This window comes from Alligator sinensis, unplaced genomic scaffold (assembly GCF_000455745.1).
Source record: "Alligator sinensis unplaced genomic scaffold, ASM45574v1 scaffold201_1, whole genome shotgun sequence".
Classification (NCBI taxonomy): Eukaryota; Metazoa; Chordata; order Crocodylia; family Alligatoridae; genus Alligator; species Alligator sinensis.
Genome location: NW_005842661.1, coordinates 579502 through 606197, shown reverse-complemented (window position 1 = coordinate 606197; position 26696 = coordinate 579502). Strand labels below are relative to the sequence as shown.

Below are 26696 nucleotides of genomic sequence, written 5' to 3'. Positions count from 1 at the left end.
AATAAAGTGTCGAATCCAAGGAGAATGCTGCCCTCATGCCCATCTGCTAAGCCAAGCAAGTCAATTCACCTCCAGCTCCTGGAACACCTCCAACTCCAGGCACTGTACCAGGGAGAACTCCAACACCAGGTATTGCACCAGGAACACCACCAACACCAGGGACGCCTCCAATACCAGCAGCTCCTGCAGAGTTAGAGGGGTGAAAGCCCGGTTTCAGTTGCTGAAATGCAGTCATTAGAACATAGGGCTGTAAATACCGAGGGGGAACTGAGCTGGTTTTCTTTGCCCTTATCATGATAGGGCACATTGAAGGAAGGTGGCGTGACCTCATCCTATACCATACTGCTACTGCATCTCATTGCAGAGGGACAGTCCTGTGAGACAGGAATTCATTCTCCTTAGTTGAGAGGCACTGGATACTGTAAAGCACTGTTCCAATAATATCTAGGGATAGTGTTAAACAGCAACTGCTGGAACGTGCAGCACTAACTTACACCTAAGAGTTTTAAAAGAATTGGCTGAAGAGATTTCTGAACTATAGGTGTTGCTTCTGTGGAAGCAATTAGTAAATAATTAAGGATGACTATATAATTATCATAGTTTTATGGAAAATCAGTCTTGCCTTACTAACTGGATAACATTTTTTATGAAACTATATATTAAATTGGGGAAAAAAACTGCATGGATATAATAAATGTGATGGATTGCATCCCAAGCAAGTTTGCAGATTGCACCAAGCTGGGGGCTGTAATAGATACACTGGAGGATAGGGTTAAGATTCAGAGTGACCTAGACAAATTGGAGGATTGAGCAAAAGAAATCTCACAAGGTTCGACAAGGACAAGTGCAAAGTCCTGCACTTAAGACAGAACAATCCCATGCACACAGAATGGGGACTGACTGGCTAAGCAGCAGCTCTGCAGAAAAGGACACAGGGTATAAGCTGGGTATAAGTCAACAGTAGATTCATAGATGCTAGGGTCAGAAGGGACCTTAACAGACCATTGAATCCGACCTCCTGCCTAGGCAGGAAATTATGTTTAGCCTAAATCTGCTATCTATCAGTTTGTGACCATTGATCCTTGTTACCCCAAGAGGTGCCCTGGTGAACAGAGCATCTCCAATCCCTTGCTGCGTCCCTCTAATGAATTTGTAGGCGGTCACAAGATCACCTCTCAGTCTTCTCTTGTGGAGGCTGAAGAGGTCCAGGTCCCTTAGCCTCTCCTCATAGGTCTTGTCCTGTAAGCCCCTAACCATATGAGTGGCCCTTCTCTGGACCATCTTGAGTCTATCAACATCCTTCTTGAAGTACAGCGCCCAAAACTGGAAGCGGTACTTCAACTGCAGTCTGACCAATGTCCTCCTTGGCATCTCCTTGGTATCACCTCCTTGGTTCTATTTGTCATGCATCTGCTGATACATGATGCAGTCAGCTTTGCTGATGATTTCGTCACACTGATGACTCATATTCATCTTGGAGTCCACTATGACTCCGAGATCCCTTTCCGCTTCTGTGCTGCTGAGAGGGTCACTACCCAGCCAGTAGGTGTGCTGGATATTTTTGGCTCTAGGTGCAGCACTCTGCACTTGTGCTTGTAGTACTGCATCCTATTGTATACTGCCCACTTTTCTAACCTGTCCAGGTCTGCTTGCAATTGCTCCCTACCCTCCGGAGTGTGCATTTCACCCCACAATTTAGAATTATCCACAAACTTAGACAGAGTACACTTCACACCACCATCCAAGTCACCGATGAAGCTATTGAAGAGCACAGGTCCAAGGACTGAACCCTGCGGGACCCCACTACCCACATCCTTCCAGGTTGATACCAACCCATCTACTACCACTGTCTGTGTGTGACCGCTAAGCCAATTTGCCACCCACTGGACCGTGTAAACATCTGTCACAGCCTCTTAATTTATTTATGAGAATAGGATGAGATACTGTATCATAGGCCTTGCTAAAGTCCAAGAAAATGACATCCACCTCTACTCCTGCATCTAAGCATTTTGTGACCCTGTCATAAAATGAAACCAGATTGGTCAGGCATGAGCTACCTGCTACAAATCCATGCTGGTTTCCCTGCTGCATTATTTTTCCCGCTGAACTCCGACAAATATGCTACTTCATAATCTTTTCATAAATTAGGTCAGTTCTGGATTGCACAAGAAGCTGGACTTTCTTGAGCAAGATGCATTTTAACACTACTAACAATAAGGTTGTTCATCTAGGAACAGAAACGTAGGTCACAGTTATATAATGAGGGACCGTGGTTTGGAAAACTGACTCCGAGAGGGACTTGGAATCATAATAGAAGCCAACTGAATATGACTTTCAGGGGTAACATTTTAGCTAAGAGGGTAAGCATAAGTCTGTGCTAGCAGGGTAACAGGTAACTGAGTGGAAGCAGGTAACTGAGTGGAAGCAGTGAGATGATGGTAGTTTTGGATGTGGAGCTGGTGAGACTGTTGCCAGACACTAAGCCCAGTCCTGGTACTCACACTTCACAGAGGGCTTTATACAAATGCAACTAGCTCAGAAGAGCTGGCTGAAAAACTGAAGGAGTTGGGGCTGGTTCGTTTATCCTAGGGAAAGTGCAGCAGAGAGTTGATCTCAGCCTGTAAGTATCTAACGGGAGCAGTAGTTCTCTGATCCAGGAGGCAAAGGCACAGAGAGGCCTCAGACCTAGGCAGTGAAGCAAGATCGGTTCATCTGACAGAAAAGTATGATTTTTTTCCCCAGGGAGTTAATGACCTGGTGGAACAATCTGGGGATTCTGTAGCCCCTGCAGATTTTATGCCAAACATAGGCGTCTCTCTCATATCTCTGTTCTACCTCAGGTAAAGCTCCTGGCCTCCAGGCAGGATTCCTTAAGTGTGATGCCCTGGGTTACAATGTGCAGGAGTCAGGTCCCTTCAGGCTCTGAAATCTCTGAATCTATGGCCTTTGTCCCACCCTGTGCCAATGGATCCGACACTGATCATTACACTGGCCAGCACTATGGGAAGGAAGGCAGTTTACCTTTGGCATTTTGTACATTATTCATGCTCTACAGTTCGGACATGCTCACCTCTCTGAGGTATGGAGAATCCAGATCCCTTCAGCCTAAACCAGAGGAACCTTTGGGAATCACAATACTTACTCGCACCAAGATGTAAACTTGTCCTCAGTATTCCCACTGCCCAAAGCTTACAGAACTCTTAAGAGGGCCTGAAGGAGTCTGCGCTCTAGCTAAAGCTGGGCCCAGCTCACTCACTGGCATTGCTATTATCCACTTCTAAAGCAAATCTAATGTCTGGAGCCCCCTGCCTCATGCACAAGCGTCAGGTAAGTGCTGGCTTCCCTGCTACCTTGAGAAAGGGCAGGGGGAAGGAGGGGAACTGGGAAAGGGCTTATTGCAGGGCCTCCTGGGTGTAAGAGCATGTGTTTAATGGGTCTCTCCATGAGCACCAAGGTTCATTGGCTACCCAATAACCCCAGAGAGGGGTCTCTGTGGGAAGCAGTCTGCTAACTTACCATACTTGGCTGCTTTGGCTGCTGCTTTGGCTGCTGCTGCTGCTGCTGCTGGGCTTACAGCTCCTGGGGAAAAAGCAAGGTGGGGGATTCTCAGGAACCTTACAGCACATACCCAGTGGGAACAGAAAGCACCAAGCCTGCCACTCCAGTGGTTCAAGCACATTCACCTGGCACCCCCACAGCTCCTGGGACACCTCCAATGCTAGGCAGTAAACCAGGCACTCCCCCAACACCGGGCACCACTCCAGGAACAGCACCAGTACCAGGCAAGACACCAGCACCTACGGAGAGGAAAGAAGTGAGGCACAGAAGTCAGCAAATGCATAGAAGACAAGAAATGCTCCAAGGGAGAGACAGGGAGCTAAGTGCAATGTCTCTGTATCCCCAGAGCAGGCACATGGAGCCAATAGATCCACACTTACAGGTGAGGGGGCTGCCAGGCAGCAGCATTCAGGAAAGCCCAGGAGAGACTTACAGTCCTGGTTCACCAGTGCAGCTTGAACCCAACCTGCAGTGGCAGCTTCTTATGGGAGACACAACAGGGCTTCACTGTCTGGGCTCCTCCACTCCTGATGTCTGCACAGGCTCCAGTGCCCTGACCATGATCGCTACCCAAAGGGACTGTGAATGGGAGTTTAGCTTCCTGCTGTAACCACAAAGCTAAGGGAGTCCACAGAGGGGCAGCCTCTTTTGGACAAAGCTATGTCTATGAGCTGATGTCCAGGTTCAGTACTCTTCCCTATACACACATTGCCCATACAGAACCCTGCTTTGCCCCACCCTGGCCCTTTTGTCCTGGGCTGGGGTTTTGGAATTCACCTCTACATTCATTCAACCCTTCTTGTGCATCTCTGTGCTCTCCAGGCTGTACTAATGGGCTGGGAGTCAGGACTCCAAGGTGGAGATGAAGATCCCTTGGAAAGTCCTGGTATGCCCTGGGATACTCTGCAGATCAGGAGGATCAGCTGCTAGGGTTCATTCATGCAAGGAGAGGACAAGCTATGGAGATCTATATCTCATGATCCCTCAACCTTTCTTGTTCACTTTGGAAGTGCGCACACCTCCAGCTTTCTGTACCAGATGCAGGGCACTGTTAGCCAGGAAGCATTTCCAGTACTGAGCTGTCTTCTGGTTGAGGAGTCACTAGAGGACAGTCCCACATGCTGGAGTCTACTCTTGATAACTCAGGTGAACATTGCCAGAGACAATGGCATTATATGGGGCGAGCAAGGAAAACACCAGGCTTTCCTTGTCCACATTTGTGTGGTAGGCCCGGGCCTCTGCCAGACCTCACACCATAGCTTAGGGCCTTCCTAGGCCCAGACACAACCCACAGCCCAGTACTGCTGAAGGTACAAGTTGTATATGTGTGTGCTCCTTGCTGGAAGTTGCTAAATGTTTGCAAGAAAGCAGATCCATAACCCAGCCACATTCTTAGCTTGTGCACTCACACACAACAAGGAAACCAGATACAGTCTGGGAGTCAGGCTTTCAGAAGGCTGTAAATCATGGACACCTCCCACTTCCCTCAACCCCCATCCTCCTTCATTTCACCCTGACTCTCCTCTCAGCTGCAACCAGATGATGCCCTGAAGCTGCTAGAGTTTTCTTGGAGAAACACACAGCTAAGAGCTATCCTGAAGGGACACCCTCTCCTGTACTGGACACAGAGTCATTCCTCAGTGATGCTTTGGTTCTGCCCTGAACAGCACCTGTGCCAGCCCCAGGGACCTCACTGACCCCTTGGCAAGGCTCTAAATGTATACCCATGCAAGACGGATAGAAGTTGGGTTTTCTCTCCTTCTTGCTTGTTTCCTGCCCCTCTATGCTTTCCATAGAGATACGAGCTGAGATATGAGCATGGGGCTTGATGTGCAGGTACTGGTGCTGTTGTTTCACCCAGGAAAACATGTGTCAGTCTGAGCTATTCCCACACATCTCTGCTCAAGAGCCAAACTGCAGAGTCCATTCACTGGGGTTTGATCAATTATTTGTTTTGCACCTATTTAAAATGTTTCCTTCATGAGGAGGAACAAGAAGATGCCATTGTAGCCAGAAGCTTCCACTTTAAGAGAACAGGTTTCCCTTGCTTTATGCGGTACATGCGTTCCCGGAAAACTGCACATAACTTGAATTTGCATAAAGGGAACCTGGTTTATAAGGTAACAAATAGGGATACATTCCTGTGGCGGTGAGGGAGGGAGGGAGAGAATGAGGCTGGGGCCAGGGAAGGGGTGCGGCCCCCCCAGAAACAGCCCGGCACCCCCCACCCCCCGGAAAGAACCCAGCGCAGCCCTGCAGCCCTCCGGGGGTGCACGTAGCAACAAGAGCCGCGCCCCCCCGCCCCCCGCCAGTTCCCTCTGCTTTGCTCCCTGCTGCAGCCCCGGGAGTGGCCAATGCCACCTGCCTGCAGCCACTGGGCTGTGCTGTCCCCTTTCCCCTACAGACTTACCTCACATATAATGAATTTTGGGTGTAAAAACGGTAATCACATAAGAGTGAATTCATAGATACAGAACCCACACAAAGCGAGGGAAACCTGCAGTAGGTTGGGGCTGAAGCAGCCCCCTGGGCTGACTGCAGCCATCTGACTCAGGAGGAGAATATAAGCCTAGGCCCTGACATGAGCCAGCAGTAACAGCTTGGACACTGCTGAGAGAACACCACCGCAGCAGTATGGCTGCAGCTCCAGGAGGTCAATGTGGAGGGTAACACCTAAAGCAGTCTGTAGGTTTGGGAGGAATTAAAGAGGGGGAGGAGGAGGTTGCTAGGGGCCCAGGGAGGGGTCTGGAGCCCAGATTGAGGGGCTGAGATTGTAGGACCAGTGAGGGTCCAAGGGCCTATTGAGGGACTGGGAGTGTGGGACCAGTGGGAGTCCAGGAGCCTACTGAAAGGCTGAGAGTGGGACAAGCGAGGGTCTGGGAACCCCAGAGGAGGAGCTAAGTGGAAGAGAACTTCAATGACGATGCCATCTGCAAGACATGGGGCACAGTGTAGGAAAGGAATGGAGCCATGAAATTAGCCCATAAGGCAATGACCATGGGTACCTGGTGGTCCTTTGAGAGAGCAATTTGGGAAGCCCTGGGGCTGCCTCCCTCATATGAAAAATAAAAAGACATCAAGGCAAGGAAAATAACTAAAGGGGTGATTGTCCACAAAATGAGAGCTGCAGGGACTCCAGGGGCTTCACAGCCACCCATGGAAGGACACCCTGTCACACCTATATAATGCAAATGGACAATCCTATCCCTCCCTTAATAAATACCAAATTGTTTGAGACAGAGTTCAGTAGCACCTTTGGCTCTGGCCAGATGCTGCCTGCTCACATGAGCTGTCAGGTCTTCAGAGTGGGCTGTTCAGTCCCTCACACCGGGCCTGTGTGTGCCACATCTGTTATAGAAGCACCAGATAGGGAAGCACAGCAGAGCTTTGAAACTTTTGAGGGAGACTATTTTAGTGTCCCTCCACTGAGAACCCTAGGCCTCAGATACTATGCCAAACTCAGAGGGAGCTGTAAAATCCTCCTGACACAATGGAGAGAGCTGCTTTTCCAGATGTGAAATGCTGATGCTTTCAAGTCTGCTATCTCAACCCTTCTGAGGGCTAGAAGGCTGTAGATATCTCTTTAGGCAGCTGGATCCCTCCTTGCCAAGGCAATAGAGCTTCCCTTTCTAGCCCTAGGGTTGGGCAACAGTAGGCTTTAAATCAAGTTGGCTTTATATATAAAAATGGTGTCCCTGAGGTAAGACTGGAGTCAACTTTCCCTGAACCTTGGGTAGGGATGCTAAAAACTGTTTGAGGTCAGAGTCCCTGTGGGGAAGAGAGCTGAGCAGGCAGAGGCAAGCAATGGGGTCCAAGATAAATTAATTCATTTTATGGCTGCTGCGAGCCAGCACCTCTGAGCAAGCAAGCAATTCCACTGCCTGCTTCCAGGAGCTGCAAGGAACAGTGAGCACACTGGAAACACTCATAGTTGACTCACCATAGGCTCCTGCCTTCGCTGCTGCCTTTGCAGCTGCTGCTGATGCTGCTGCTGCTGCTGCTGCTGCTGCAGGGCCTCCAGCTCCTGGGCACAATAAGGAGAGAGTCAAAGGACTGAGGCAGAAGACTGACCATCCCACAGGCATAGCAGCTGGTCTGAGCAAGCAAATTTACCTGCAATGCCTGTAGCCCCTGGTACACCAGGAATCCCCCCAGCACCAGGCACCAAGCCTCCAACTCCTGGGATGCCACCTGCACCAGGCAGGGCACCAGCACCTGTGCAGAGTAGCAGGAGATAAAGGTGACACCCTGACTCCTTAGCACAGCAAACACAGAGCAAGACTAAATTCCTTTTGCTGCTTCTAGTACACATTACAAGTTGGGAACTGGGACCCTCTGGTTCAGCTGCCCAGGCAGGGAGCCAGTGCCTGAGAGGAGCATGCTGGATTCTAGGGTGCTATTAATAGACCAGCTCCTGGCTAACGCAGCTTAGGACTGCAGGCCTGGAGCATCAGGGTGTCTATGCACTTGTCCCCCAGACAATTTACCATATTTAGCTGCTGCTTTAGCTGCTGCTGCTTGCGCCCCAACTCCTGAAAATCAAATAAAAAGATGTTAGTCCATGTGCAAAATTGTCATATTCCAGCCAAGCATCCCCACCCCCAGGCCACCCCTGAACACCCACCAACCTCTCATCTATGCCAGAGAGACCCTCCCAAGGGGAAGAGGAACATGGATCCAGGGACCATCCTGACACAAGACTGGAAATCACCTTTGGTGTCACTCCAGCAAGCAGTGACCCACACCCTCTAGCAGAAGGTGTTAAACAGCCATGACCATCTCTATGAAGTGTGGCCCCAGCACTTTTCCCACAAGAAACCCTTCACCACACCTCACACCCATTCCTTGAGTCAGTAGACAGGAATCTGGGTGGACAATGGAGGGCATGTCATTTGGCAGCAGTGAAAAGCATAAGGGCTGTAGTTCTTCCTTGTTCTAAGGTGCTGAGGGGGCTCCTGGCCCCATCAGCTCTGAACCCAGGCTCTGGGAAGAGAGCAAAAACAGCACACCTGTTCCTGTGGGGTATCCTGCCTTCCCTCCAGCGCCGGCTCCACCTCCTAACCCTCCTGGTCCATATCCTACAATCACAGAGAGCAGGCAGGTCAGCATCAGTGACTAGCATTAAAGAAGGCAACTATCATGGACAATGGGAGCGACCTATGGGAAAAAGGGCCTGCCCTTCTGTGTCTAGAGATGTGGCAGAGAGACCCAGAGCCAGCACTCTCTGGCTAGCTTGGGGAACCAGATCTCCAGAGGTGCCAATGCAAATATCTCTGAGTGAGGCTGGCTGCAGCTCAAGGCATGTCCTATGAGAGTGCCAGACACTCCACTCTTTCAAGAGCTGCTGAAGTGATTTGCAAATTGAGTGAGTGGTACTGGTGCCTCAGCACGTCTGAAGCTTATGGCTTAACGCCCTGCACTGTCGAGATGCCAGGAATCCAGAGAGATGGCTCTTGCTCATGCTCGCTTCCAACTGGGAGATGTGTGTGGTCAGCAGCCTTCCGCCTCCCCTGTTATTTGGCTTGTTTCCTCTATGAGTCAAGGTGAGGCCGGTGCACAGTGGCAGGAGGGGCTTGAGGGTCTCCAGGACAGGACACCTGCACTCTGCTCTCCAGCAGAAAGCTGCAGTAAATAAATCCCTTTTCTTTTTGTGAAGCCTCTGGCTAAGCTGTGCCTCCCAGGTCATTACCTTGCTACAGTAATATGTGTGTGGCTTAGACACCTTTTATCAGGCCAGCTAAACCAGCCAGCAGCCCTGGGGCAAGCACTGGCTACAAGCAGGGTACGGCAGTAGTGGGCACCAGCCAGCATTCCCTCTAAGCTGCATGGCTTAGAGGGAATGCTAGCACCAGCTGGGAGTCTCCTGAGCCTCATTTCCCAAGTCAGGCCAAGCTGTGCTCACTGCAGTCCCACAGCAGGACAGCACAAGGGTGCTTTCAGCTGCCTTTAAGGCCCCTCAGTCCTAGGAATACCACCTGCTGGTCCTGGTCCTGGATGCTCTGCTCTGCTTTACAGAGCATCATGGTCACAGAGACATTGGCTACAACCTTTGTGCCAGTTACCCCTCTCTTCTGGCAACTGGAAGGGGACAGCACTGGACCATGATGGGTTACATCTATCTTGTAGCAGGGTAACAGTGTGTAACAGACCCAAGCCCCAGGCCCTAGGTCTCCAGAGCCAGGGAGCATCTCAGAGCCAGACCAAGTTCAGTCTCATTCCATGTGCCTGGCACTGCTCTTGGCCACAGAAAGGCTGCCTGGGCAGCATCCTCCTGGGGCTCTCTCAAACACAGAAGCAAGGCCCTCTAAGTGAGCACTGCAGATGAAATACAAACAAAGGCAACCGTTTCTCTGCACTAGAAAAAGGGAAGGGTGGCACAGCCTATCTGAACTGCCACAGAATTGGATCCATGGGGGAACTGCCCCCCACCCTGCCTGGCCCTTCTGAACACCAGGTGGTCGGGGCTTCAGTGCCAGATCACTACCTGGCCAGCTTGCCCATCAGCTTGGGTGTCACATAGAGATACCTAAGGGGTCTGGAATTATTTCCCCCCTCTGAAGCCTGTCCCCCTGCCAGGGAGCAGCTCTCAAAGGTGTAAGAGGGGAGAGCGTCTGAGCTGCTGTGGCCTGACTTGATGCCATGAGGGGGAGGGAGGAGAAGCACGCGGCACAAAGGGTATGAGTACTCACCATAAGGTAGCTTTCCAGTGCTGTAAGGCAACCCATAGCCACCTAGAAAACACACAGGCAGTTAGCAGAGTCATGTGGGGGAGCTCTGGCCCGCCTGCCTGCCCACCTTGCTGCACTAGGCAATAGCTGTTGACAGGCCTGTGCTCCTTGTAGAAACACCCCAAGGGAGGTGCAGCAGTCACAGGCACCATCTCAGAGTTACCTTTTTCTGCTGCCTACCCCTCACCAGTCTCTATGGCCTGCAGGCCTCTGGGCCTGGCAGAGCCCAGCACCTGGCCTTCCTTGCAGTGCCTGGAGAACCAGGTGCCTCTTCACTGATGAGAGCCCACCCTGGAAACAATAAGAGCAGGGATGAAAAATAGCCCCTTCCAGCACAAAGCTGATGGCTGCAGTGCCCAAATCTGCCTCACAGGTAGAGCATATGTTTCCAAAAGTCTCTCATGACCCTGATTCAGTAGACTCCCACTTCTCCCTCCTCATACTGATGGGAGAGGTATACCCATCTGGCTCTGTGAAGTCCCATTCCAAAAGAGCAGTTTTAATTCTGCTTCTAAATGTAACTTCATTTGGAGGTCAGTAGGGACAGCTCAGGTGGAATTAAGAGAGGGAACACTGCAGCTGGGGAGCAGGAGAAACTCACTGGCATCTTCAGCTAGGGCTAGGACCTCGTTGCTTATGCCAAGCATAGGCGATGCGGGGGGGCATGTGGCCCCCTGACAGGGCTGTCCCTGCCGGTGGATGTTCGCCAGCTCTGGCCCCACCACCACCACTGCTGGCAGCTTCTGCGGGTGTCCCCCCAGACTTGGGAGGCATCAGTCGCCCATGAGGCCAAGGTTAGGCAAACTCTAGCCATTAGGAAACTTTGGGGAGCTCAGTAGATACACTGGATGGGAGCAGAAGGGGCATTCCTTCCCCAGACGCATTGAGGGTGAACAGCCAGGGCATGGGGAGCACCACCTTGGTATCTCAGAGTCAGCCCTCAAGCTGTGGCATTAATGAATCAACAGCAGACACGGTGAGGCCTGCTTAACAGAGTTCAGTGAAGAGCAGCCACCATGTCTGAGCATCCCAATAGTGACGGTGGGAAGGGTGTTTGTCCATCCACTCCCCACCCCCTCACCCCTGGCCCCAATGACAAGCTGCTTCCAGCAGCTAGAGCCAGGGGGCACAGAGCTTATTTTCAGTCTGAAGTTTATTGCTCATGAAACGAGTGTCTCTGTAGGCAAAGAGCACTGTCTCTCTTCCAGCTAGCCAACATATGGAGACCAGATTTCCCTTTCCCTGTTCCAGCTCTTCCCATCAGATCCCACATCAACACAAACTTGCTGGAAAGTAGAAGCTTTCCAGGCAGATTCAGCTGTAAATTCTGTGCCGAGGAGGCCAGTTTTCGTGGAACTTATAGCAAAACTCCCTGTCCATCTCTGCATTCCTCACTTCCCCATCAGTATCTTGACACTGTTGCCAGGCTCTTGCTGGTGAACAGCAGTCAGACCTGGGAGGGATGCCCTGTTATCCCTGTGGTCACCTCTGTCTAACTATGTGCTGCACTGACAGTGCAAGTAAGGCATGACAATCTGCTCAGGATCACAGAGCAAACTACCAGGTCCATATAGGAACCCAAGCATCCTGACCCCTAAGCCGCCAAGGGATCTTTCCATTTGCATGGGTTGGTTTGCTCACCAATCTGAACACAAGTGAAGGCCTCAGCACCTACACTAACAGTGGAGTGCGTAATGGGAGCTGACCTAACCTTGCCAGAGTCTCAAGAGTCCAGACAGACTCTCAAAGGGGCTAGGTCTGTGACATCTATTTTTCATCCAGCTCTGTAATCAGCTGATAGCAAGGACCTTCACTTCCTATTCAATTCTGTTGGATGTTTACTAACAGCAGCAAGAACCAAAATAAAGCATACTTCTAGTTTAAATCTCAGAAGCAGGGACCGAGAATCCTTTCGGTCAGCCCACTGGGCCACTGTATCCAACAGGAAGCAACCTAGTGCCTCTCTCTCAGAGAAAGCTAACAACAAAAGCTGACTTTAAAGTTACTCTGAGAAGCATTCAGCCCCCAGCCCTGCCACCCAAACTGCCCACTCCCCCACTCCAGGGGCACTTAGTAAAAACACCGTCCTCCATGAACCTGGAGTCTTTAGCAGGTAGCCCCCAGCACCTCTACCCATACTTAGGCACCCAAGCCAATGACTGATATGTCTGGGCAAGCTCAGGACTTCAGAAATCAAGATGTGGGCCCCTGAAATGATATTAACTTAATGATAATAAATGTAAAGGAGTTGCACAACAGAGAGCATTTGTGAGCCTGAAGCCAGGATCTGAGATCACTGAAAAGTTTAAGTACAAACAGCAGTGCCAGGCTCAGAGAGGAGTCACAAACATTAAAAGCACTGGCCAGATGATGCAGCCTGGGAGGAACTGACACTTGCTCTGCCTGCCTGCCCCTGCCTAGTGCAGGGTACTAAGGACAGTGACCTGCTCTTCACAACAGTGGGGGCAACCCCAGCAGGTGGAGAAAGGCTGCTGTAGATGCATCAGTGGGAGGGTATTTATGGGATGGTGCAGTCAAAAGCACTGAGGAACAGAGAGGGAGAGCACCACAGGCTGGGCCTGAAAGGCTGGAGGCACTGTTTGGGAGCTTCCATCATTAACCTAGGAGAGACCTGCGGGTGTGAGATAAAGGGAGCATGATGCTGGCCTGAAGCATTTAGATGCTGACAGCCTGGTTCCCCAGGACATTTACCTCTTTTGACTTATCAGTGGTGGCTCCCCAGTAAGTGGGTCAGCTGGGAGAGGAGCCCCAGCCAGGCTCTGGGCCATGGGCAAGGCTGAGCTGGGCTATGGAAGGAGCCAGGCATTGCGTGAGCCTTGCACTAGTGGTTTGCTGTTAGCATCAGGCACCCCATAAAAGGCTGTCTGGGGCAGTGGTTCCTCAGGAGAAGTTGTGCTGCAGCTAACATGCCAGACATCTTGGTAACCGATTTCGCTGACAGGCTGCTCAGCTTTCCAGGAGTCTGCAGCTTGAGCTGCTCAGGAAAAGAATTGCCCTAATGAGTGTAACTCTGCCTCTGCGGGAGGAAGTTGGCTTGGTTCAAATATTTCTGCCTCTTGCAGCAATGGGCCCCAGAAGGGGAAGCCAGAGAATCACATGTCACTGCCCTGTCTGTCTGGGATCCTGCCCCCACCCCCACCCTGAAAGCTCAGGCACTCAGAGGTACGTCCTCTCTATGAAGACTTTGAAGTGACAGCAGTGGCAAACCAGTTACCCTGAGAGAGAGGCCTGGAAAATCATCTGCTGCCACACACCCCATGGGAACGCAGCTCCTCTACCCCTCCCCTCCATGTGACCTCCTTCCTTCAGCCCAGTTGTCGGCAGCACTGTTCAAAATTCTGCACTGCAGCGGGAGGCTCTAAAGAAACACTTGCAGCAGCGCTGCAACCATTGACCTGTCATGCGCTTGCCTGCCACATGAGAGCACTAGAACCCTCTAAATACTACAGAGCAGTGTGGGCTCAGGGCTGTATTCTTTCCTATTTGCAACAACAGCAAGACCTGGGGCAGAGTAATAACAGCACCCAGTCCTTGCCCTCCATGTGTCTGGGCAACTCAACAACCTGAGCAATGCCTTTCCTGTCCTTAGAGGGCATTGACTGAGCCACAGACCCACCTGGAGTCTGAACACTGCTCTCCCCTCTTGCTAAATGACCCAGCTGGGATGTTTCACAACATTTGCCTTAGCCAGTGACCTTGCCCTAGCCTCTCTAGAAGGCCAGATCTTCATCCTGGTGAGGAGGTTGGATGCTCTGGAGCAGATGGTCCCAGCTCCTGGTCCCAGGCCAGACCTGGTGCTTCATTTGTCTGTGTTGTGAGATCAACATTTCCCTGGTTGGGGTCCACTTAGCAGCGTATGACAGCCCAGTGGAGATCGCTGGCTGCGGGGCTGGGGATGGAGCAGTCCCAGAGATCACAGGGCTTGAGAAGCAGTCACCTGTTATATAACACAGTCCCAGAAAGATGGGGAACATTCCACAAAGACTCGGTGATGAACTGAGCTAGGCCACAGAAGGAACATGGGGTGGGGCACAGTCCAACCCTAGGGTCACCTCAGGAAGAGCAGTGAGTGGCAAAGGCAGCTCAGAGGTCTCCCCACCCAGTGCAACTGTCTCAGGGGGCCCCACAGCACAATGGTTCGGATCACAGACCTGTCCTCTCTGCCACCAGTAATGTAGCCAGTGCTTCCCTGGGTACATTCAGCCAAAAGCATCCTGTTCTGCAACTAGTCCCCATAATAGCCATAATACCCATTCCCGTGAAGAGAGGAGCACAAAACAAATAGCACCTGCTGAGCCCAGTAAAGAGCCCACAGCAGACCAGCAGCAGGGTGGAGTGAAAGTAGGTGACAGCAACTGGGAATGGCTACTAACTAGCTAGCCCAGGCCATGACCATGCCACCTCCCCCCACCTCCCTATTGCACACCCACAGCTCATTCATGTTCATGTTCCACCAGATAGGGCATGTTGGGCCCTTTTCCCCTTGGGAAGCCACAGAGGGACAAGGCATAGCGTTTCACACATGGGAGGCTACAAGGGGGAGGTCTAAAACCCACAGATACCATTATCTTCCAGTCAGGCCTCTTTCTAGCTGCCTGTATGTGGATTTAAGGGCTTCACCCTGGAATATCAGCTTATATGGCCAAGGCCAGCAGTGCCAGTGGTTCAGGAGCTCTTGGCTACACCATGAGCTGAAATATTAATGGCATTATAGTGCCCACAGGAAAGAAAAGGACAAGCCAGCAAAGTATGCTGCCAGCCTATCTGTCCCTTGGCCCACCAGGAGATCCTCCCTGGGCTCATGTTGGGCTCAGCGCTCTCTCATTCTTGTGTACTAGGGGCCAGGTGGGAGCCTGTAGAGCCATGGCTGGGAACAGAAAAAAGGGATGAGGTTAGGATACACAGCCGGATGCTCTCTTGCTCTGCCACAGGCAGAGCTGACACTGCAGTGCCTTCCCAAGGAAGCATGGAAAACCAGGGGAGGGGCACAATAGTTCACTCTCAGGGATAGGGCATAAGCCTCAGCTAGAGAAGAGTCCACAGGGGAGCAACAATGACATCAGTGGCCCCAAAGCAAGAGCTAAGGGAAGGCTTTCTTGTTTAGGATGGAACAATCCCATGCACTGGTACGGGCTGGGGATTGACTGGCTGGACAGCAGCTCTTCAGAAAAGGACCTGGGGGTTACAGTGGACAATAAACTGAATATGAGCCAACAGTGTGCCCTTGTTGCCAAGAAGGCTAACAGCATAGTGGGCTGGATTGGTAGGTGTGTTGCCAGCAGATCAAGGGAAGTGATTATTCCCCTCTATTCAGCACTGGTGAAGCCACATCTGGAGTACTCTGTTCAGTTTTGGGCCCCCCACTACAGAAAGGATGTGGACAAATTGGAGAGAGTCCAGCGGAGGACAACAAAAAGGGTAAGGGGGCTGGGGACATGACTTCTGAGGAGAGGCTGAGGAGGGATTTGCTTTAACTATCTGAATGGTGGTTCCAAAGAGGATGGAGCTGGGCTGTTCTCAGTGGTGGCACATGACAGAATAAGGAGCAATGGTCTCAAGTTGCATAAAGGGAAGTTTAGGTTAGATATTAGGGAAAACTTTCTTACTAGGAGGGTAGTAAAACATTAAAACAGGTTACTCAGAGACAGTGGCTATGTGTAGTGGGTGCACGGGGGTGCATGTGCACCCCCTGAGAGTGCCGGTACACCCCCTGATCAGCTGCACTCCTGCTTAGGTGATGGGCAGGGGAGGGGCAGGCAGGAGCACTGGTGCCCCACCCTGCAAGCACTGGCTGATCACTACGATCGCTGCAGCCACTTCTGGGAGTGGCTGTGGCCACTTCTGGGAGCGGCTGTAGCGATCGGCCAGCGCTTGCTCCCAGAAGTGGCCGCAGCTACTTCCAGAAGTGGCTGCAGCGATCGCAGAGATCAGCCGCAGTGATCAGCCATCATGGGATCGCCCGGGGGGGACCTCCCCCTGGTCTGCAGGATCACCCGTGGGGCACCCCCCACCCACAGTTGGCAGGACCAGTCATAGGTGCTCCCCTTGACTAAGGCGGCACCAGTTGCCCATGCCCAGAGAAGTTGTGGTACCTCCATCCTTGGAGATTTTTAAGACACAGCTAGAGAAAGCTTTGGCTGGGATGATCTAGTTGGGGATGATCCTGCTTTAAGCACGGGGTTGGACTAGATGACCTCCTGAGGTCCCTTCCAACCCTAACTTTCTATGATTCTATGCTCCTCACCTCACTGCTTACCTGGGAGCTTGGGTGCTTTGATAGGGTATCCCAGAGGGACACCAGGCTGCTGACCTCCAAAGCCACCAAATCCTGCAAAGACAATGGGAAGACTTTATCTATGAGGATGCCCACTGCTCTCCCAAGCTGCTCCAGTGGAGGAGGGGGTGTTGTCTGAGGGGCACTTGCAGTCCTTGAGCACAGTAAGGCAGGGCAAGGTGGCTCAGCATAAGCCCACCAGGAGACCCAGTGGCTCTGAGCCCCAGACTGCAGTGCAGAGCACAGGCTAAAAAAAATGAATTGCGGGCAGGCAGGAAGTCAGGCAACTCACCAGGGATTCCAGCAAAGGCTCCTCCGCCTGCTCCTGAACAGAGAAACAAATATGTGAGCTTCTCAGCCAGTCCAGTCAGGCCTGTGGTGGTTCAGGGGACCCAAACCAGTCCATGTGGGCCTGTACAGGTCCATACATGCCTGCTCAAGGAGAATGTGTCTTCTCCAGTCCCATCTCAGAATGAGGGACAGAGTCCCATCACCTCTGCCCAAAGCAACACCAGCCTTTGGCCCTTGGCCCTAGGTACACACCAGGGAAGGGGAACATACCTGGGGCTTTTGGCTTGACTCCAGTCCCTGTTGGTACACCAGGCAGGACACCAACACCAGGATAACGGAGGCCTACAAGACAGAGCAGAAAGAGCCAGCTAAATGGAGGCAGAGATCCTTCAATGGCAGCCACTACCCCTTCCAAGTTCCTGCAGCTATGTTCAAGCTGCATTGTGGAGCCAACGACAGGCCCCCAGGCCCTACTCTCTGCTCTGACTCATACTGTATCACTGCCCATGGCACCTGGGAGGAAGCACCTGTCTGTGCCCTGCCCCAGTCTGTCTTGACTCCTGCTGTGTTGCACCTGGCAGGCTGGTAGGATGCCAGCTCTTCTGTTCTCTGGCTCAGACTCTGTCACGTCCTGTCTCTTCTGCAATCTTGTCCTCCTCCCACTTCCTAGCCTCCTGTCTCACCCCATCCATCTCCATCCTTCTGCTCTGCTCTGTGGTGCTGTATTCCACACTTTCTCCTGCCCTAATGCTTGTGTACCTGATGTCAGGACTAACCACAAATGTTGATCTGCCTCTGGCCAGGCCTGTGCAAGGACATATGCTAAGGGCATGGACACTGTGGGCACAGTCAGTCCCTCACTTAGAGCTAGCTACAGTCTAGCCCTGCCTTGTATGGCCTGGGGACTGCTCAGTTTCTTAGGTGATGTGGATGGTTGGATTAGTCTGGCTTTCAGGGACAGGAGCCCACCTATCCCCAGAGATGCTGCTTGGTGACAGATTGAGTGGCACTGAGATGCTGTAGGAACCTGCTTCCTATTATGTTCCTAGCATGTTGGGGCTGCTGCAGAAGTTAACTTCCATGGGTGACATCTCTGCCATGGGCAGAGGGCTCTAGTCTGAACTGCCATGAGTTTACAGCTGCCCTGCATGCTCTGGGCTGATGTAGATCCTCAGGGTTCTGCTCCTGTGTGTGTGGAATGAGTCCCCAGAGCACACACCACACCACACCACACCACACCACACCACAAACTGGCCCAAGGGCTTACCAGGGCCTTGGATGTTGGTGTTTTCCCCTCACATCCCCAAAGACACCAGACAATCACTTCATGGAAGTCAGAGCCCTTGCTTACTGAGATTCCCAGGGACATGTAGGCTGTGCCAGATCCTCCATGCCCTGGCATGCAACACCTACTTTTCTGCTGTTGAGATGACTCCAGCTGCCATTTCTAGCCCATGTCTTTCCTGAGAGCCAATGTACCTGCCCCTGCCTCCTAAGTGGGTAGCAATGACTCTCTTATTGGCCTCCTCTCAGGACACATAGCTCCCTCAGAAGCCAGGTTTTCCAGGTCACAGACTGAACAGCTCACTGCTCCTGGGATGCTGGCTTCTGGTGCTACACAGGGCGTTACTCTATTTTCCATGTCACCCTCTGCCCACAGATATGTTTCTTTGCTTTGTTCTTTTTTTGTTATACCTCCCTGTCTGCTTTGTGGTTTAGTGCAGGGATGGCCAACCTGCAGCGCATGTACCACAAGTGGCACAGGAAGCCTGTGTGTGTGACACAGCAGATTGGAAGGTGACAGAGCACAGTGATAGACCAGGCAGGGCAGGGAGTAGAAAGAGCAGCAGATCAGGCAGCAGAAGAGCACTGGAGTGGCACTTTGGGAGGGTGTGGAACTAATTTTGTGATATTTCTTCCAAAAAGTTTGGCTCACAGTGGTTTAGCAGATGGGCAGAAAAGAATTTTCTTATCCCACAAAACATTCCAGGTTTTGAAAACATCCCTCCTTTCCAAACCAGGGTGCAATACCGACGTCTCAAACACATTTGTGAACTGACACACTGAAAACCATCTTGCGGAAATGTTCTGTTTTATGTTTGGCCTTTTACTGTTTGAAACCCATTTTTCAAACTGATAATTTTAAATGATCTTGGTCAGGTGATTCTAAAGCCTGCTGCTCCCACAGATAATTTAGAAACAACAAGTTTGTCAGAACTAGCTATCCTCATTTAACCAAATGTCATATGTGGCCACTCTGAAATTCAGTCTGAGAGGGACTTGCAGTGATCAACACAACACAGGCAGTAGTATAACTAGGGGTGGAAAAGCAGGGCACCAGCCCCAGGTGACAACTTGGATGCAGGGACTGCAAAAATGGCAGCCACTGATGGACTGGCCTGGCTGCCACTACCCAGGGAACAAACATTTCTTGTTATGGAAACTGGTTCGAGTTGGAGCTAGAGGCACCATGTGAGGGCCAGCACTGGGCTGCTTTACAGATAGGTTCTTGCACAGGCTGGATTAGCATGTTCACACAGTGTGCCAGCAACAGCCAGGCTGGCTGTGCAGTAGCTGAGTAAGACACTGGACTGGCGGTCACGCTGTGCTCACTGACTGGTGCATTGCACACAGGCTGTATGCCAACAGTGCCTTTATGCCATGAGCCCTTCCACAGCTCACCTGTCCCTGGAAGCACGCCTCCTGGAAATGCTCCAGGAATCCCAACACCTGGCAGACAAGAGAGAAGCAACAGTGAACATCTGTCCAGCCACCTTGTCACACCTAGTTGATCTCCCACCCACACTTGTGCTTCCACCTACCTGGTACTTTGGGGGGTTTTACTCCAACACCTGCTCCTGGCTGAACCCCAGCCTGGGGCACTACAGCACCTGCATGGGCATGAGAGAGTCAGAGGCTGTGAAAACTGGACCAGCAGAAAGCACACAGACTTATAACCGTCCATGGGCACAGATCCTGGTGTGGAATCCAATATGGCCAGGACATTGTGATGCCCAGGAAAGGCAAGCTCAGGATTTGGGCACAGCCTACCTGTGGAGACCCCAAGGCCACCAACACCACCAGGCAGGCCAACTCCGCCAACACCACCGACTCCTCCAACTCCACCAATGGTGCCAACTCCGCCCAAGCCAGCACCTAGTGACCGAAGTGGGAAGGGCAGGCACAAGGTGAGTACCCAGACTCACACCATAGAGGGCTTCTGGTTGGATTGGCCCTGAAGCCACAGGGACTTGAAAACACAGGCACTTTCAACCACCTAGAGGTGAAGGCTCCAGCCATGGATATTAAGCCCAGCCTGGATGGATCACATAGTACAGGGGTGAAACAGACTCTCAGTCTTGAGTATCGTAGGCTTCCCCACGCTGCCCTGGGATCCAGGCAGGCCTGCAGAGGGCTTCCCCATGGCACTGGGAGTGACAGACTGCCAGTGCCCAAAACAGAAAGGCCCCCTGACCTTTGGAGTAGAAGGACCCCAGTTCATCTGGGGTGAGTTCTGTGCCACCTGCATTGCCCTAGACAGGACATGCCACTCAGCACAGCTGTCCCCAAACTCCCCAGACTTCCCTATATGCTTACTGCTGCCACATTAGCTCCCTCACCCCTACACTGGTCCAGCCCTTAGCCAACAGACCAGCACCTCTCACTTGCCGTATCACAGTGTCTGGGCATTAAGACCTGCCTCAAAGGGCAGGATCCATGAGGTTCATGCCAAGGGAGCACAGATGGCATGGCAGGGTTCCGGGAAGGGGAGCAGCCAGGAGGACTGTAGTGAGCCAAGGGCATCCCAGATTTGACAGGCCATGCATTCTGTAGCCCTCTCCCCGCTGGAGGCCTGAGCTCCTGGTCTGGTTTGGTTCCAGGTACCGGTGTATTTGGTAAAGCCCATCCCAGTCCTTGTCAGGAGCCATTTTTCAGTTTGCGCAGCTGGTGCATAGCTATGATGCAGGACCAAGGAAGGACAGCCAACCTCTGGGTGCTCTGGGCCATCTTAGCACCTAGAAACAAGCTCTGTGCACTCACCAGCTTTGGCAGCAGCTTTATAGGCAGCTGCCGACCCAGCACCTGGGTAGATGCCCCCTGGGTACAAGCCCAGCCGAGCTACACCACCTGCCATAGAAAAGGAGAGTGAACCTGACTTCCCCAGAGCCCAAAACCTGCCTCGTGGTTGGGACCATTGAAGAATCAGGCTCCATGGGAGAGTTCACTCTTGCCCTGTACCCCCAGACACCTAAGTCAGTGCCCCCAGCGCTGCACTCTCCTGGCAAGTGTCTGCAGCATGCTGGAGGCAGAGATGGAGCAGGAGGTGGCAGGAGAGAATTCCCACTGTTGTAAGACCTGTGGTAGGCATGGGGTGTGGCAGGGGTAGATGTGGAGAATTGTGGAGTACCCAGATATCACCCAGGGGGGCTCCAGTCAGGGCTATTCACAGAGAAAGCCCCTTCCAAATAAAAGTCCCAAGATGACTAGGAAAACCCAGCTGTCCGCTGCTCACAAAGGGAATCTAGGGTCCTATAGCCCTTCCCCACTGCCTGCCCTCTGCTTCTCATCTGTGGGAATGGCACTGTGCCCAGCACAATGGATCCCTGATCCTAGGCAGGAGATACCACTACTCTGCTGGTAAATCCCTGTGATTCAGGGCTGGGAACAACCTTTTGTCTGGAAGCCTGCAACCTGAGAAAAAAGCTGGCCACTGTGGAAAGGAAGAGAAACGGGTACGATTAGCTGAGCTACCTGGGAGTTTGGGTTCCCAGTCCTAGCCCAACCCCCTTTGACAGCTCAGCCTCTGTCTTTTTATGGCTTGGGCAAGGGGCACTTGCGGGGAGAAGAATCAGGGGTCTAGGCCAGGCCCTGTGAGCACAAGAGCAGTGCTCAGTGTCCCCAAGGCCCCTGGACAATCTGTGCACTCACCGGGTTGCAGACCAAGTGCCCCAAATCCCCCAAGGCCTCCAACTCCTGGAAAGAGAAATTCAATGAGAAGGGAAGATATGAGCAGGCATGTGCGCCAAGGAGAAAGGCTGCCTGGCCTGGTCTGTGGGGTAGGGAGGGACAGGGGGTGTGAAGCTCTGCTCAGTGTGTTCAGCCAGCTCTGAGCAAATACAACAGCAGTTTTCAGCACTGCTATCTGGGGCATGTCCAGTCGCCAACACTGGAAACATGAAGAGGACTGGGAAGGATGCTGCTTTATTGCTCCCCATCTCCTCTCCCAGCCTGAGTCCTGAAGGGCCTGGCTCCCTGTATGAGGCCAGGGAGGCCCTGGCTTCTCAGCCTGCACTCTGCACCCTTCCTGGACCCCATGTTCCTCTGTGGTGTGAACCCCTCTTACAGCTTCCAGGGACTGATACCATGGTGACTGCAGGAGCCTGTTGGGGTCTGTGGAGCTCCCCTTGCTGTCCCCCTGCTAGTCAGGGATAGGAAAAGTAAAGAGCCAGCTCACAAGACTTCCCCAGAGCTGCCATCTTCTCAAAGAGACTTCCAGCCTCAGTTTAGAAGCCGGTCAAATCTCAACAAAAATAACCTTAGCTGTGTGAGGTTGTGCACCAAGAGTCTGAACCATAAGCTCTGAGGGGGCAAAGTGCTTTTTTTCCCTTTCTAGTGGTGCTTGTCCTTTGAGCAAGAGGATGGGAAGCTCAGTGGCAATGCTGTTGGCTGCTCACAGCACACAAGGGAGGAGGGTGGCCTTGAAGTGGGGCTCTGCTGTGGTCAAAGCCTTTTGTTGGCCACTCCAGTGGATGGAGCATAGGAAGAATCAAATCCCAAAGTGCTGGGGCCAGGACAAGGCCAACCCAGGCCCATGCTGGGGGTGACTGGTTTGGTCTGCTCCCTTTGCCCCACAGCCTCTGTGCTCCCCCAGGTGCTGCTTGGCCCACCCCCTTCCCTGCCCCTCTCTAGGCTCTGTCCTAACTCCTCCCAGCAAGATCAGTGATGGGATTGAATTTGAAATGTTTATGACTGTGGAACAAGTCCCTCTGGCTGTGGAAGACGCAGCCTTCCAACATCTGGGCCTAATCATCTGCTTGCTCCCTCCAGGCGCAAATTCCACTGCCCTTGGCTCATGCACGCTAACAACGCTTAGGCTGGGACTTCACAGCTACACAGCGTTTGTTTTTAATTATGCAGAAATAAAGGGCTTGTTTTTCTTTCCACAAACTGAAATCTGAGTAAATAGGGCTTCCAGGGAGCCTCCTTGTGCTGGCCTGCCTTCCGGGAGGCAAATGGACAGGTCCCAGGGCCAATCATGCCACTGGTTGCTTGTGCTTTGGGGATGCTGGAGTCAGGCAGGTTAGGGGGATCACATAGAAGGGTTTGGGCTGCTCAGCAAGGGGCTGGAAGGTCAGGTTTGGAGCTGAGTCTACCTTTGGCCCAGTCCAGTTGTCCTGACCTAGCCTTTCTGCTTGGCCCCTAACTTTCTGTGACTCCTGCCCCATCTCCCAATACCAAGATGGCTGAGGGCCTCCCCATTCTCTCCATGATTGATATTCTGTAGCAGCGACAATGGAATGGCCCCAAGCCCCATAAGACTGAATTCCCTTGGGCCAGGAGGATCATGGTAGGGCAGGATCATAGACATTGTGCAAGCCATGGCAGGGAGAACCTGATAGGGGCAGTGCCTAGCCCAACCCCGCCAATATAGGAAAGGCATGGTGGCAGCCCTCCTGCTCCATCCAAAGGGTTCCTCACCAGCTAGCCCTGAGTAGAGATGGGCAGTCCCTGATGCCTGGGGCACAATATCTCAAGCACCACCTTTGAAACACAGCAGCCCATTTGTGCTCCTGGGCCAGGCATTAGCCATGTGAGATGACCTGTGAGGCACTCACTAGATGATCCCCAGCACCAAGTGGAAAAGGCTTTGCTACCCCTAGGGTAGGCAATACCAGGAAGAGCTATCTAATGGACCTGAGCAGAAGAGGCTGAATTCCTTGCAGGTTCCTTTCTTCACAGTTCCTGGGGAGCTCACTGCTGAGCAGTGCTGAGCATCCTCAGGTGGGAGGCCCATGCCTCACTGGAAATGGAGCCTTTTAACAGCAGGTGCCTCCTGCTTTCATGCATGGCTCAGCCTTAGCAGCATGGTTCCAGCAAAGGCATGAGGTTGCGTGGTTTGCTGGCAGTGAACTCCCTGACAGAGCCTTTGCCAGCTTTGCAAGGGCACAATCGTTTGGCAGCAGCTGGCTCTGGCATAGCCCTAACACTGCTGCAGTTTTACATCTTTACATCTTTCCAGATACAGGCAGCCTTTGGTGCCCTGGAGTTACATCCTCCATGCCCCCAGGATGCATCCAAGATAAGTGATTTGCAGACCAACATACAGATGGCTGAGGGGTCTCAGGAGCCTTGCCCAGCTCCCTGCTGTTCCCAGCCTCCTTGTATGTATCCAGGTACCAAGGGAGTGAAAAGTCCTGACTCCCTTTCCATGCCCCAGTAAACAGCATTTAACTACAGGCTAAGTGAAGCCTAATGGACATGTGCTAATCATTTATTCAGGCCTCTGTGGCAAGAGGAGTTGCTGCTTGGAGCCAGTGCCCTGCGGTTTCCAATCCCTGAAGGAGCACCCAGCCATGACCACCCAAGGTCAGGAGTCCTGTTTTGAATGGGAGGGAACAAATAACCACAGGCTCGCAGCTCCGCTACTGGTTGGGAAACAGGTTGTCTGCTCTGCCCACAATGCTAAGGCAGTCCCCTGAATGCTCAGTCTCCTCTCCCTCATCCCTAAATTATGTGAGAAAATCAAGGATTATCAGCAGCAGCTGATAGTAGCCTCCATGCCCTTGCTATCGCAGACCTCCCAGAACCAGCAAGAGAGATGGGCTGAGGAAACAACTCTTACCTGGCTTGGGAGGTTTTCCTCCAGCACCAAGCCCTGAAAAAAAGCAACACCCCAAACCATTAGGCAAATGTGAGGAAGGACAGAAGTGGGAAAGCATGGGGGATTATGTCACAGCAGGTGGCTGGCCTGGCAGAGAGGAGAAGAGTCAGGTCCTAGATCACATGTGCAGGGACCCACAGCCATTGGGAGCCTCAGCATCACCTCCTGGCTGCTCTGAATACAGTTGCAGCTCACAGGCCAAACAGGTCATAGGGATCACTTCATCTGAATCCTGTGTAGGGACTGCCCTGAATTCATTCCTATTTGCAGTAGTGTAGAAGTGATGGTGTAGTCGTGATGGTCCAGAAATTATGTGAGACCAGCAGTGACTTGAAAAAGAATGACTTGCATTCAAAAGCTTGTGTAGCCAATCCTAAGTAGATAGCTGGTCCAATAAAAGATATCACCCTAAGAAATCATAGTTTCATAGTTGGTAGGGTCAGAAAGGACCTGACGAGATCATCTAGTCCAACCCCCTGCCGTGGCAGGAAAGAGTACTGGGGTCAAACGACCCTGGACAGATGTTTGTCCAGCCTCCTTTTAAAGACCCCCGGGGTAGGAGCCAGCACCACTTCTTTTGGAAGCTGATTCCAGGTCCTAGCCTCCCTGACAGTGAAATAGCGCTTCCTAACGTCTAGCCTGAAACTACCCTCCGCTAGCTTGGTCCGTTGTTTCTTGTAACTCCCGGGAGCGCTCAGGGGAACAGGGACTCTCCCAATGCCTGCTGGTCCCCCTTGACTAGTTTGTAGACTGCCACTAGATCCCCTCTCAGCCTTCTCTTGTGGAGGCTGAACAGGTTCAGGTTCCTCAGCCTCTCCTCGTTTGCTCCTGTTTGAACTAAGGGAAAAACATCCCACCCTGACTCCATGGCACCCGCTCTGTTAAAACCCGCTAAAAAGACACACCTTATTTCTTGTCTGAAATTGCTGGGCTTCTTTCTGCCTTGTCTGCTAGACTGAAGAGGCCTCTCCCCTAGCAGAAGCCAAGCCACGTGCCAGCACCCTGACCAGATAAGAGAACCCTGCACCTGGGAAGACACCTCTGTTCCGAAGTACTCTGTACACAGGGAAGGCTTCTCCTTCCTCAGGGAGACAGCAGATACATCCATGCCCAAGTGAGGTGCCTGTTCATCTTTCCTACCAGTGAGGCCAATCATCAGGCATAGGGTATGGGCTCTCCTTTTGCCTCAGAGCAGCCATGCATGAAGGATTGGTTTGGATACTCACCTGCACCCCCAAGGCCTACTCCAGCTCCTATTCCACCTACTCCCAGGCCTCCGATTCCAGCAGCTCCTGAAAAGACCAGCACATCCTTATCGCCCTACCAACCCCAGACTTGCTAGGATCCTTGCCCCAGAGTGCTCAGTACCTGGGTATCTTTTTAGGAGCAAAAACAGACTCTCTATTCATGGGTCTGGTACCTACATTCCCAGACCAAAGGCCCAGGAAAGGAGGTGGGAGGGGGTGGGGGCTTAGATAGCCCACCCACTGCCAGCCTAAAGTCCTCCCCCTGAGTGGGTCTCCATGCCTGCTCCCAGGGGGTGCCCCAAGTGAGATTGCTCTGCTTTGGGAATGGGTAGAGAAAGGTCAGGATCACACTGAAGCTCCAGCCTCCTCAGCCCAGCTCCCTCCAAGCCAGGATGATGGAAGAGGAGGCCAGGATAAAAAGCTCTTGCTGAGGCCATCCAGCCAGACAGCACCCTCCCACATTGCTCCCTGGCAGGGAAAGGCACTGACCTCCAGCAGGACCACACTGGCTCCAGATGCCCAACTAAAGATAAGACAAACCACAGCAGAGCCTGTGGCTTACTAACCTGCAGGACTCCCTGACCCCAGGCTTCTGATTTCAGGGCCAATAGACCCAGGTGAAGAGGCTGAGACTACAAACTAGGCAGCATGGCAAAGGGAAATCTATATAAAAGGGGCCACTAAAGGGTTGATTT

The 26696-nt window shown here is 52.4% G+C and overlaps 1 protein-coding gene across 14 annotated transcripts in view; it reads right to left on the bottom strand.

Annotated features, from left to right (window-relative positions):
- Positions 1–26696, bottom strand: part of ELN (elastin) — a 62959-nt gene that overhangs the window by 13222 nt on the left and 23041 nt on the right. For 9 of the 14 annotated variants that reach the window (XM_006033788.3, XM_006033789.3, XM_025215681.1 and 6 more), the window contains exons 3-20: positions 25981–26046; positions 24716–24748; positions 21802–21846; positions 20914–21000; positions 19924–20028; positions 19695–19763; positions 19555–19602; positions 17143–17214; positions 16874–16906; positions 16564–16635; positions 10248–10289; positions 8568–8636; positions 8046–8090; positions 7672–7773; positions 7499–7582; positions 3684–3797; positions 3517–3579; positions 70–183 (exon numbers count right to left, since the gene is read on the bottom strand). In XM_006033788.3, the coding sequence (XP_006033850.1) occupies positions 70–183; positions 3517–3579; positions 3684–3797; positions 7499–7582; positions 7672–7773; positions 8046–8090; positions 8568–8636; positions 10248–10289; positions 16564–16635; positions 16874–16906; positions 17143–17214; positions 19555–19602; positions 19695–19763; positions 19924–20028; positions 20914–21000; positions 21802–21846; positions 24716–24748; positions 25981–26046 (1263 nt within the window). The remainder of the gene's footprint in view (positions 1–69; positions 184–3516; positions 3580–3683; positions 3798–7498; positions 7583–7671; positions 7774–8045; positions 8091–8567; positions 8637–10247; positions 10290–16563; positions 16636–16873; positions 16907–17142; positions 17215–19554; positions 19603–19694; positions 19764–19923; positions 20029–20913; positions 21001–21801; positions 21847–24715; positions 24749–25980; positions 26047–26696) is intronic. The other 5 variants (XM_025215684.1, XM_006033792.3, XM_006033794.3 and 2 more) reach the window with 5 other exon arrangements.